Source organism: Colletotrichum fioriniae (genome assembly GCF_027942845.1).
Source record: "Colletotrichum fioriniae strain IMI 355084 chromosome Unknown scaffold_14, whole genome shotgun sequence".
Taxonomy (NCBI): domain Eukaryota; kingdom Fungi; phylum Ascomycota; class Sordariomycetes; order Glomerellales; family Glomerellaceae; genus Colletotrichum; species Colletotrichum fioriniae.
In genome coordinates, this window is record NW_027076850.1 from 1,124,802 (window position 1) to 1,138,283 (window position 13,482).

The window sequence follows — 13,482 nt, forward strand, 5'->3', positions numbered from 1 at the left end:
CTAGTGCTCGCCCATCGTGGCAAAGCGGCCAACAGCGAGGCTACCCAAGAAGACACCACCGAGAACTGACAGGAGATAACCAACGTTCATTGTCATAACAGCCAACATACTGTGTATTGTTAGTGATGTGTCTTCTAGTAGCAGTGAGAAGAGAGAGGACCACTCACAGAAGATATCCAACTCCAGCGATGGCGGTGTCGATCACAGCACGAATAGGATCAACGGAGAATCTCCAGGGCCTCCAGATGCCGTGTCCCTTCTGGACAACCGTAACGTTCTCCTCGAGGCCGTTCTCAGAAAGTACCATTTGCTTTGCCATGCTGTCCGTTGACATTTTTCCTGCCATGCCGAGCTTGCCGTTGACGCTGACGTAGCGGCGCTTGAAGTCCTTGTCCAACCATCGCTTCTCCTGAATGGACTTGAGAGCCAGCATGCTGCGAAGACCGAAGGCCAGGAAAATGAGAAAGATACATGTGGCGGCGTAAGTGCCAACGCTGTTCGGGGTCCAGGCCTCAGTGTAGAGAGGAGTCTTCAGACTAGTCTGGAAGATGGTCATCATCATCATGCTCATGCTTGAGCCAGTCGAGCCATGGGTATCGTTCATCGTTCCAGATCCCATATCCATTCCCGGCATAGCATCCGAAGCAGTTGCTGTCCCCGTCGCTCCATGGTCATCGCCACCGTGTCTTGCCATGAGAAAGCTGTCCATTTTTGCGAATATCGTTGCGAAGCGGTCGACGCTGGCGTACAAGAACTGGTAAACAATCGAAGATTAAGGGAGTGACGGTGCGTATTATGTACGGATTTTACCAGGCTCCAGTCCCGGCCGAGGAGTCAGTTATTATTTAAAATGGGAAGTGAGAGATAGAGCGTCCTGGTCCTTCAGATGGATTTGCCAAGATGAGGGGAATAAGGCGGCACGGGCGATGTTATAGACTGGCAGCGAGAAGGTTTGCGTGGGATCTTCAGACGCTTCAAGCAGGGAGGGGTGTTACGAATAAGTCTTCGCGATACTGCGGCGAAACGAGAGCATGTTGTGCATGAATGGGAAGTCGACTTGGCTCGTGCCAAGATGTAGGAGGCGGACGGTCGTGACTTTTTGTTGCTCCTTCCGGAGGGCCTGGAAGCCTGGTTACACCCTGGTGAGACGGGCAACCGGCCACATTCTGGCCTAAGACTGCGTTAGCAGGAGGTTGCGGCATCACGCGAGACATTCTGCTAAGGCCAGGAGAAGGAGCTGATACTGAACATCAGGGAACGCCCCTTCGGCAACTTGCGCATGGGTGGAGTTTGCGACGATGCCAAGGCGGGGTCTTCTCCACTCTGCTCTTCCTCATTGGCCTCGATTCCTTCTTAGCTTCGATAGCCTAAAAGAGCAACAAGTATCGTTACCTTCCCCTACTAACAATTCTTTTCTCGAGTGACACCGCGACACCCAAACTCAACCTCCATCCATTCTGCTCTCAAACAAACTGCTCACCGCGTGTCTCGACATCGGCCGTTTTCTCCCCCGTTGCTCGCCTTTGTTTTTCCATCGGTCTCCCACAAAACTTCGAACGAATCACGAGACGAAAGAAGAAATAATGTTGTTGAGTTGAACGTTATTTGTTGGCTACCCTGTGCCCCATGCAATTGCTTACCTTATCTGGACGTTATTTTCGTCAATCGAACCTCGAGCCATTACCAGCACGATATTCTACGGCAGCCTCACGTCTTTGTTTCCAAATATAGCTCTACAACAAGATATATGTAATTATTCGGAGACGGCAGCATGGACCAATCAGGGATAAAGTTCCAGGCCAGCCGTGGCTCTGCTTGCACTTAGTCGCAGTTCCTGAACAGGGGTTGATGGTTTGACGGTCTGGAGCTCCTTGCTGGCCACCTCAACTATGGTGCTTGGCAGAAAAGACTTTTGCCCAATACGTCTCCAAGACTGTTCGAAACGACTCTTGCGGGCTACGCTGTCCATATGAGCTGACTACGCTGTCTCAACTATCGCTGCCGAGCCCAGAGTTTGGTATTTCATCACATTCATCCGAAGTCTCTAGCCACCCTATTCTCGGCCATCCCAAAGCACCGCCAGAGGAGCTCGTCCCACAATCTCGCCCTGAGCCCGCCAATCGCAACCGCAGTCTTTCGATCTCTGCTCTTCCGTACCCCAAAATGTGGTTGATCCACCGATGGGCGAGCACATTTGGCGCTCAACCTGCGCATCATCGCCCCGATACATCGTCACGCCCCACTTCTCGCGTGCGATTTTGTCCCTGCCCCTCCCTAAGCACGATTGCCGACGATTCTTTCGAGTCCACCACTATTCGGCCGAGTTTCAGGAGCCTCGAGTTAGCTTCAGTAAGCCAGCCCTGTCAAACATCGATGCCCCCGTGTAGATGCCGTACTGACTGCTTTGAAAGGAACCAAGAAACTCTTAGAGGTCAAAATCAACATGGTCCGACATTTTGAGCACCTTGTTGACTGGCGAATTAACCCAGTGACGCTTATGAATCGGAGAATTCGTCCGCTGATTAATCCACCCTCAATGAAATGATTCGTCGAGGATTTGGGAATCATATTCGAATCTCACGACGACGTGAAATACGACACCGCCAGCACAGCATGGATGATAGACAACATCCGTCTCTCGCAAAGATTTTCTCCTGGGAGCAGCTGCTTCTATACGTTACCGTCGATGTCAAACACAATTCTAGGCGGCGACTCATGGGCTGATCTGCAATGATCCTTGGCATGGACGACGTCTGTCAGGTTGTCAGTGCTTTCGAACCTGGAGATCCGGAAGCCGTGTCTCAGAGGAGAGGGTGTGGAGGAAGTCTGAACACAACTCAACCGCCTCCCGCAATCACTTCAAGGCAGACCGCGACACTATATGAAAATATAGATTGCCAGTGTTGCGCGATACGCAACGGCCTGTCTAGTCCCAATCTGCTATATTGGGTCGTACCTGCAGCCCGGTTTCTCGGCGATTTTTAAGATCTTCAGTGGAAACGGTGACAATCAGCACGTCCATGGGAGTTACGACTTTACCACAGAGGCCATTTCCCCTGGACCAAGGAAGCTTCTGCTGTATACAGATACTCTTTCAAGCTGATTTGCTGCCATCGCACCAGCATTTGCTCACGCCTCAAGTCTCGCCTATTTCATGGTGTCAGTCTGGTCGCAGCCCGAGTCTCGGATGATGATGGGAGAAATCGAACACGCTTGGTAGTCGAGCGCCTGGGTCCAAGCCAAGTTCCGAGCAAGCCCCAGATATCAGCCTATACTCCCCGGAACCAAAACCGCGAAGAGAGAGGCTTCGCTCAGTTTTGTCCTTGATTTGAGATGCGACCTGAATGCTTGCTCGAAGATGAGAACTGCGGGGACGCGTGGAGACCGCAACTTACCAAGCAGGGATCACCGGTGATCACTGACCCGAGTCCAATGCAACCCTAGCGACACTGAGATTAGTTGAAGTCTTGCGATGGTATTCGCTCGCCAGCACAAAGTTTTCTGAATTGCGTTCATTTCTCCTTCGAGGATATGCGGTCATGTCCCCCGATAGCATGCAGCTGCCCGTAAGCGTCTGACGATGCTAGTAAACGCTGGGATTTGTCTCGCTAAGTTTACGGCCCAAGTTGACTTCAAGGCCTGGCCGACATGCGGATCGGCTGGTATGCTTCGGTTGGGCCCTTCCGTGGCTATCTGCCCCTGGCCAAGGGGAAATGATCTGCACCAAGCCGCAGAACCATCCACGGGAATTGGATGGTTAATGGCAAGGTTGGTCCGGGACAGGACACAGGGCATTCCCCAAGCTGCATCCAACCCAAATCACGGGGCCGAACCGGGATCAAGGGGCGACTTCGCAAGTTGCCGAGCCTAATTCGACGACTTGCAACGAACGCCCTTGCTAACTCATCCAAAGTCTGCCCTGTTATCAATCACAACCTACTAATCAGGAGCCGACCTCTGAACCACGGCATTCAATCCTCGTAATCACACTTCACCGTGGAATCGTTCAGCAAGAACAGGTGACGTCAGAAACGTTCAGCAATGGCAACCATTGAACTACGTGCGCCTTCAGAAGTTCGAGATATCGGAACTGAAGAATAATAACAGCTCATGTTGTTTTTGGTTCACCTACTTGAACACGACTGCCTCCGGTTGCGTATAGTACGCGCGGAGCTCAACCATCGAGTACAAGATTCTAATCGACCTTGACCATTGCCCACGGCAAAAGCATCAGCGCAAGCTTACCTCAGTAGGGCTACTTCGACACTGTGACTGTTGTCTGCGCAGGATAGACGTCAAGCATCTGTCCTACTTTCGGTTCCAAGGGTTTTGCAATAATCAATATACCAGTACTCAATGTCACGTAACATTAACGGCAACGATCTTGCAGCAATCGCGTTCTCGTCCACGAATCGGCACGAGCCCAAGAACATAGATCTTTACCTCAGAATAACTTTTCGCATCATCGACTTACAAGTGGAACCATCGTACAACAGTCATACTTGAGACCAGACGGCGAAGGAACGCAAAGCAAAGGGAGGCATAGTAGATTTCGTCTTGCGCCTTTATGATAGATGCCACTAATGGACGGGACGCTAGTTTCAAGCGATCTTGAAGTGTCAGACGAGGATTTATTGCAAAATCTTTTCAGCACGAATCCTCATTAGGAATGAAACTCCACAACGACATGATACCATCATGCCAATGACTTCAGATCAACATCTTCTGACCAAATGTTGTCAAGATTAGAAAAGCGACATGTTGTGTCGGCAAACCAGGATGTGAGATTGTCGTCGTGGGAATCATTAGTCTGCGTCCAGACGTTCAGCCGCTGCCGCTTCGAGGCTGCCGCTAGGCTCGAAGAGGAGCCGGAAGACCAGTTTTGAGGCGTTCTGCTCGGGCGCTGATCTGCGCAGGAGCATTCAAACGACAACCACATTAGGGGCCATTAGAAACGAGATTACACCCCAGCCCGCTAATACCTCCTCCTATTTACATCCTACCACACGAACATTGCTTACGTGGCGCGGTAGGCATGCCCTCTTCACCAAGGAGGCTGACAACGCCCTGGTTCATCTCACTTTGTCAAAATTCGTTGCAGCCAAAGACAAGCCTTTGGTTATTCCACATTGATGGTCGCAAGAACGATAGTAGAGAGCGCGAAGAACGCCCGCCATCAACGTGCGCCATCCTACCGACATGCTGAACGGCTTTTACTAACCGACTCTCTTCCCCCTCTATCTCCCTATCCGAGTGGAGGAACTACCTACGGCTGAATGATGCTTGCATCTTTGGTGCAATGAAGCAAGTGACTCAATTGCCAAGGAAGACGTACATATGCGACACTACAGGCTGGGCCAGTCATATGGTCAAATCACTCGAAGCTGGGCAAGATGATGCCCATGTCTTCCCATACACCCACCCTCACGCATCTTGGTGAGTAGGACAAAGCAGGGCAGAAGGAGTCAATGCGGTTGGTCGGCGAGAGTCTTTGCCACTTCCGATTCAACAGTCTCCGTTGAGGGGTTATTTCCATCCTCTCCAAAGCGTCAAATGAGTTGATGGTCTATCTTCAGTAGGGTTAACACCAGGCCTTGTCAAACAATCGACGCACTCCATGAGGGTAACCAGTGCTCTCAGGTGTGTTACCCAGCTGCAGCTCGACGACCGACTCTTGTCGAATCCGCATGCTCAACATGGCATGGCTTCTCAGACCCATACACTAGTGGTGCCGCCGGCTTTAAGAGAAAGGGGGAAAAGGGGAAGGGCTAGAGGTTCCCCGGGAGGAGGCGCCTCGCACACCTTCACCAGCCCATCGCGTGGGAGTGACAGGAATGCTTGGACATGGGCTGGTCTCCGCCCTACCACCTACCTTACTCTGCTTTTCCTCTCCTCCCCCTCTCATTCCATCCTCTCGCGTGTGTGTGTGTCTCAGCTCACGTCAGGTTCTCGATTCAGCTCCGCAGCCGGATCGCTTTCACCTGCCCCGCTACTCTATCTTGCCCCCACTTGCTTGGCTTTGTTCTCCATCAGGCCGGAGCATTTCGAACTGGCCATCACGGCTGTGTATGACAGGATGAATACCTTAACAGCTCCGGACTGGGGCAACCTCTCCGGTACATTGAATCTTCGTTTGCGCGATGGAGCCGAGCCCATCAAGCTGCACACTCTCCGCAGATAACCGACATGCAAGGGAGTCTAGACTCTTCCGTATTGATTGCATATCGTTTCTTAGTTGACTTCGCGTATCTTTGACGAATCCCCAGCGTACTATCCAACAGCGGGATAACGCGTAACAAACTCTCACGGACACTCCGGTCATCAGGTCAGTAAAACGCTCATCATCTACGATGCTCTGATCACTCTACACCAGTCCCCACTGTTATTAAGATACTGACTTAAGCTCCGTGACTGCAGCCTTGGAATACGGCGGGCGACTCATGTGCGACATGGCATACGGAAGGATGGAAAAAGTTGCAGAGGCTGCTCGTGTCACAAATGCACCGTGTTTTCCCTTCCATCCATTCCAGCTTAACAGCGTCCTTTCGAACAAGTTTTGTTTTTGTGACCGGAACGAGGTTAATACCAAAGAAGAAGAAGAGGGCTGGCTGACGAACATGTGGTTTGCTTCCCCGGCGATCGACTAAGGAATCCCCAACGCGGTCACACAAGCAACGTCCTTCTTTCGTCAGAAGCATCCCATGTTTCTCAATCTTCTTTGAACGAGGAAAGTCCCGTAGAGCAAACTTGGCCCGAAAGAGCATGAGAGGGGGGGGGGGCAGGTCTGATCTACCTATTCTCGCCAATGTCATCTGATGTTTTGAGTATGGCGCGCGGCGGCGGCGGCGGCGGCGGCCAGCGCCTCTTTTTCATCTGTTTTTTTTGTTTTTTTTTGCAGAGAGCGAGGAGACCGACAGACAGACGGACACCTGCCATCCCATCCTTTTTTTTTTCCCGCTCTGATCTCATGCGGCCGTTCACGCACGCACGCCAGCACGTTCCCTCACGCCCAAGGCCCCAAGCCCTCTAAGAGCAAATCGAGAAGTGTGAGGTGAAAAAGCCTCCCCCAAAAGCCAAAACTATAATGTACACCCCCATACGCCCTGCCCGCCAGCCTTGTCCGTTCCGTTCACGCCATCTTCTCCCATCCGCTAGTCTCTGCACGTAATTTTCACTAGGCCACGGCTGTAATTTGCCTTTGGTTCGGATGAGGAGGAGCAGAGGAAGAGAAAAGGTGATTCGATCATTTTCGAGTATCTATGGATTTTTGTTTTGATGGATTCATACAGCTGTGTCTCAAAGGGTCACTTCTTGAGGGTGATTTCTTGCCAACTTAGTCTCTGAGCGGATGTATGTTTCCCTAATTCGCCAAAGTGGTACTCTGGTATTTGGTTGTTCGTTCGTCCGTGGAGCACCCTCGGACACCATCATGGTCAATATTATCGACCAAGCTTGAATCTTTTTGAAAATAGGGGCGAGAACCTATTGTTCTTCACATGCTAATTTCTCGTCATTATCGTGCTTCTAGCGTGCTCTGGGGTACCGCTGTGACACTCTGTGAAGCAACAGGCTCATCACTGTTCACGAGACTTCAATGTTTGTATCAAGCATTACTCATTTCTCTCGAAATTTTCACCCCGAGTCAATTGCCCAGGAAACGCTCTCTTGCGTTTGTAATAATGTACAGTCTCCTGTCTCTTTGATAATCTTGGTATCTCCCAAAGCAGTCCCTGATGCCCAACTCCACTATCCCACCTTGATAACCTGCGACCTCTTGCGTACATAATCCGACCGTTCCAGATGCCCGTCCAAACTTTGACAGAATCAATGACTCAACCTTGACCGTCGTTTAAGGCCACCCTCCGTCATCGTGATCCATCCGATTCGTGAGTGCCTACGCCAGTTTCCGTTTTCCCGATATATAGGTGTTCCGTGGAGCCGTACCCAGTTTGGCATCGTCCTATCCCGCATCCGTGTGTAGCGAGGACGATGCCGCAACCATTCGCCGTAAAAACAAACCCGACCCCATGTGTTCCAACTGGTTCTCGTGCCCACGTGTGATTTTCCCGAAAAACATGTAGCGAAAGAAAGCTTTGGAAATGAAAGTGACCACAATTCCAACTGGCCACCTCTACAACCCTGGTAGTCTCTTTCCATTAATGTTCCGTGGTATCGGTATAGCGCCGGGATTTTCGTGTATGACCGTGCGTGTTGTAAAAAATGAGATACGATGTACGGCCCGTGATCGAATTAAAAATAAGTTTTCAAGAAAGGTTTTTTGTGAAGCGTCTGTCACTAGGCCTTATTCCCCCCAATGCCAACCGTGTCTTTCGAGTTTTCGTTATGTCCGTGGATCCCCCATGCTGTGGTTTTGGTAGTTTCATGTACAGAGGTATTGCCATCGCGGCCGCAAGCCACGTTGACACCTGGCTACCTAGGTAGATGATGACCAACCTCAGGATGTCCCAGAGATAGTGGGTGATCTCAGCCGTTCGATCAATAAAGCGGATCGAATATCGAAGGTCGTGAGCGGTGCTGTATAACGATCTACTCGCGCTTGAGTGGAGGAGTTCCGTCATCAGAGTTATCTTGCGAGGAGCGTCGCCCATTCTCGTTTTGGCCATCACCCTCCTTCGACCCACAACCCTTGACTAGGCGATGCCTCTGTAATGTTTGTCAGCTATTGTCCATCTCCCAAAGCAGAGATTTGTAGTGAAGTTTTCTCTTGTGATGTCAAGAACTTACCTTCAATGCGTCCTTGCGAGAGAAACTCTTATCACAAAAGTTGCAAGGGAAGGGCTTGACTGCCAGATGGATTCTCTTGTGTCTCTTCAGGTCGTGGTTTCGGTTGAACGACTGTGGGCACTGATCACACTTGAACGGCCGTTCGGCCTGCGGGTTGGGCTGCCCCCCGTGGGTGTGGCCGTACATTGACGGTGCGAGATGGTGTGCTCCATAACCGCCGGGGACGCCCATACCGGTGACGAGTGACATCTGGTGCCCGGGGGAAGTAAGGTTGGACATGATCGGTCCTCCCATCGACGGAACATGATAACCGGGGTAGCGGTAAGAACCAGGAGGTGCCATCGCGGAAGGGTGCTGGAGCGCAGCAAGTCCTCTCCCGGGGCCCGCCGAAGTCGTCGGAGAAGGAGCGGTGGGCGAAGTGTGGGATTGTTGGTAGCTGTTGAACGATTGCTGGGGGGCCGATGATGTGGAGTAGTAGCCGGGTGTCGCTGGTGGTCGAGACTGGGTGTAGGAGTCAAGATGGGAGTGCAGACCGCCGGGCGTTGGAGGTTGCGTCGAGACAGCGCCGTGAGATCCAAGAATGCCACCCTGGGGTGTTGGTGGGCCCTGGGATGGCAGACTGACTGGTGTAGATCCCGCTCCTCCATGAGGATAAGCCTGGAAAGACTGGTGCGTTTGCCCGTAGGGTGGTGGAGGAAGACCCTCGCCAGTTGCGGGTGATTGCGAAGTTCGAGAGTAGGACATTGGTGATTGCTGATCGTAGGTGCTCCCGCGGGAGGCATACTGAGAGGTCTGGACGAGTCCCTGGGGCGTCCCAGAGCTGAGCTGGTAGGAACTCGAGGGCGTAGGCCATGATCCGTGGCCGTTTCCTCCAGGATAATAGGAGCTCTGGGAGCTCGTGGTGTTGACACCGGAAGAGAGCGGGCTAAGCCCTTCACCTGGCACTCCTGAAGGCGATGTTAGACCAGAGCTGGCGGTTACAGGAGAATGTTGAGTATTTGAGGCAGCGGAGGAGGAGGAGGGAGCCGACGGCGTAGCCATCGCCGGGGCTTGCCACGATGATGGTGACTGCAGAGGCTGATTGTGAAAACTGAAAGGGTACTGATGAGAATGTCTACTCATACTCGGTATATCTTGATTTGTCGATGGAAGATGGAAAGGGGGCAAAGCCTGTGTTGCTTGTCTTCGAGCCGTGAAGCTCGAAGAAGTCTCCATTGCCATTTTGGGTAGGGGGTCGTGGTATCTGAGGTTTTGGTGATTTTTCGGATCCTCTGTGTTCTTTCCTGCCACGAGCAAGCTCTTGCTTTTTTGACTGTGTGTTTTTGGATAGTTACTGCCGGGCGGGCTAATCCAGCAGGCACACTGGGCCTGTCGGTACTTGTGCCTGACCGGAAGATTGGTGGAGCAGGAGCGGCAGGAGCAGGAGAAGTGGGAGCACAGAGTCTGAAGTGACGTGACTGAGCTACCAACCTTGACGGTAATGGGGCGCGGCGGATGTCAAGCAAAGTAAGGCACCCGGGTCTCTTTTTCTCTTCTCTCTTTCTCTCTCTTTCTGCCCTTCTCTTGGCAGCTCGGAAACAGCTGCTGTTGGCGGGTCCTGTCCTAGGGATGCGGCGTCGGAGCTGAAAAAAAGCTGGAACTTCAACGCGGTGTTTAGGAATGCCACAGATGAGAGGCTGCCGCCGCTACTGGATTCGACAACGATGATGACCGGTGACAGTCCAATACGGCGCAATCAGATGTCCAAATTTGGTGAGTGGTGGAATGTCGTGACCTTGGGCTTGGGGGCAGGAATGAGAGAAGAAGGCAAGACAAGACAAGACTAGACAAAGCTGACGAGAGTGAGGAGGATGGCTCAAGTAGCCAAGGTAGGTAGGTAAGGTGGATAGGTAGGTAACCAGGAAAGGTAGTGTCAGGTAGTATACAAGTATTGTATGGATTGTCAGTCCCTAAGATGAGGAGAGGAACGCTGCCCTGGGAGTAAGGCTTGATGGAAAAGGTGGATTGGGTTCGGAGTAAATAGATGGCAGGCCCGGCGGACGGGGTCGAAAGGAGGCTTTGTGTGCAGGTTTTTAAGCTATCCTTCGAGCGAGATGTCGAAAGGAGTTATCGTGCGTCGATCACCTTAGTTGCCAGTCCAGTCCCGTCTACCTTGCCAGTGTGGAGAGGCGGCTGTCGAATATATGTAGCTCGTTGATGGTGCGGGACTTGGACTTGGGACACTAGACCAGGTGCGCTTAGGTCAAGGCCAGCCAGCCCTCTAGCTCGGGAGGGCTGAAGGGGGCTTGTGAATGGGTAAGTCCAACACCAAATGCTACCGGAGGACCCTGGGCGCCTCAGCTCCAAGTACCGGGGGTGGGTTGTGTGTCTGACAATCCAGGAGAAGAGATGGTCGATGAGGTTCGGAGTAGCGCCTGCCCTACGACACGGCGAGAATGGACAGATAGACTCTCAGGCTGAACCGTCCCCGTCCTATCCTGTCCTGTCTGGTTTACTGCTCCTTTTCCCTCTGTTATGCTGCTAGCTGCAACAAGAGTGACTTTGTTGGAATGTCTGATGAGCCAAAAGGGAGTAGAGGCAGTCGGTCTCGAGATAGTGTGTGAGAGTGAGAGAAAGAAGCAGGATGAGAGATGTGACGAAAACTCGTGCTTTTCTCTCCTCGTCAGTGTCTCTCCGAAGAGCCTGTCTCTCTCTTCACTCTGTTGTCTCTGTACCAGTCCGTACCCGCCCGACATTCGTCGAGTCCCAGCCGGAAGAAGAGCCAAGATGCAGAAGAGGAGAGGAGAGTATCAGGTAGTCACTCGCTCGCTCAGTTAGTTTGCCTGTAAGGCAGTGAGATAATTGAGGTACCCCGAGCATGTACTGTAGGGTCTTTCCCTGCCTGGGAGAAGGGTGGCGTCTTTTGACTGTCCCTCCTGGGGCTTGGGACAACGAGGTCTGGGCGCTGAAGGTCCAATGAACACAAGCAGGCTGCCGGGACGGGTGAGCTTGGGGCTCCTGAAGAAGGGGGTGCGGGTGCTCAAAGGTAGGCGCCGGCTGACTCCCTCGCTCTCTTCTCTCTGGAGATTAAAGGTTAATACCTACTTCATTGATGAATGAGCAAGACCGAAGACAGCCTCTCTTGCTGGCGTGGATCAAGTAGGTATCAGGAGCGGGCGAGGCTCCTTGCTTTGGGGAAACACACAGACGAGGAGGTGTGAGGACAAGAAGGGGGGAGGGTGTGAGGGAAGATGAGTGGGCAGAGAAACAGAGAAATACTCGATCCAGGGGCGTGGGTGTGGTCATAAGCCTAGAAGCCCGAGCTGGATTGGGAATGGTGGTTGGGGGTGAGAAGTCGTCTGTGTTCCAGCCAGGTCTGTCATCGTTCAGTTGGCCATTTTCAATGAGCTTAGGGGGTGGGAAGGACAGGAGGAGAGGAGGGGGGCCAACCTGCCAGCCGGAAAAGAAAGGATGAAAGAAGCAATTGGAGGCGTAGGCGAAGGAGAGACGACGGATGATGTAGGTATGGTAGGTATGCCTTGGAGATGTTTCCAGGTACCAAGTAGTCAGGGCGGGAGAGGCAGTGGATTGAAAGACAGAGCCCCGAGACAGATAGACAGAAACCAGAGAGACACTGGAAGACTGAAGTGAGTGAGAGCGAGAAACTGAAAGAGGATGAGATACAGAGAAACGGGGAGGCTACTTGGCTAGAGGCTGGAACCCTGTCTGGCTCGTCTCTCTGTCTGGTTCTTCCTCCGTTGCCGCACAGGTGAGAGTCCCCAAACCGCACTCCATCCTATCCTATCCCATCCCCATCCTTGCACCAGCACCAGACACTTGGGTCCCGTATTCCTTGTCCCCTGAGATTGGCTTCTTCCCAAGTCGAGCAACAGCAAGTCGCATGTGCTTTCGTTGCTCTGCCTGCGTTGCTTCGAAGCTTTGGCTTGCTTACTACCATGATAGTACCATCTGCTTCTGGTCCTTGCTCACCCACACCCCATCCCGCGGCGGGCTAGATTAAGGATAGTGAGGTTAGTCTCTTTTGTCCAAGCGACGTAATGCTTGGACCTGTCCTTTCAAGACGAAGTGCTTCAGCCAAACCTTTCTGGTTCTTACCCTCTCCCCCGGGAACCGCTAGACTTGGGATGATCTGCTGGAGATTGGCACTGACGTCGGCCTTGCGGGACGGACCCACGGTTCGCAAACTCGCGACGATGTCGCGTTCGTTTGGTTAGGACTCGCGATTCTCATCCAAACATTCTGTCGCTCGCCAGAAATGTCCTTGATCCCGGTGCCGAGATCTCCTTTCCCTCTATCATCTCGGTGACCTGTCCCCTTCGCGCAGCTTGTGCAGGAGCAATGGCTGCGCGATAGCTGTACCCTCGTGCCGAATTGTGAGTTGGCGAGAGCTGGGGGGGAAACCCGTCGGCTACGGTCAGGACTCAGCACAACCCTGTTATTGCTGTTCCGGCGGACCTCCTCCAGCTTATTCGAACTTTGGGCCCATGTTATTGCAAGGCTCCACCCTGAGCTATTGTCTCCGGGCGCGCGACCATCCAAGAGGAGCGTGGTGTCGTGTCTGCGCGGGTTTGCCAGTGTATATAGTACGGTACGTATGTACTTTTCTGCTTCGAACAAGGATAGAGTCAGCCCAGTCCAGCCCAGTGTTGGGTCGGCTCGGGTGTGTACGAATAGCGTGCGTCTGTCTGTCTGTCTGTCTTCCTCTCTCCATGAAAGAGCTCGGACATGGCTAGGGGG

General features: G+C 52.6%; 2 protein-coding genes across 2 annotated transcripts; both read right to left on the minus strand.

Annotated features, from left to right (window-relative positions):
- Positions 1 to 709, minus strand: N0V96_010445 (uncharacterized protein; the record flags this gene model as incomplete). Its single annotated transcript, XM_053197029.1, has 2 exons — positions 1 to 109; positions 168 to 709. The coding sequence occupies 2 exons, from the start codon at positions 707 to 709 to the stop codon at positions 1 to 3; spliced, it is 651 nt and encodes a 216-aa protein (XP_053045518.1).
- Positions 710 to 8,733: 8,024 nt separating this feature from the next.
- On the minus strand, positions 8,734 to 9,786 carry N0V96_010446 (uncharacterized protein; the record flags this gene model as incomplete). The annotated part of the gene is made up of 1 exon (XM_065758950.1): positions 8,734 to 9,786. One exon carries the CDS (start codon positions 9,784 to 9,786, stop codon positions 8,734 to 8,736), a length of 1,053 nt encoding a protein of 350 aa, XP_065612473.1.
- Positions 9,787 to 13,482: the final 3,696 nt, after the last annotated feature.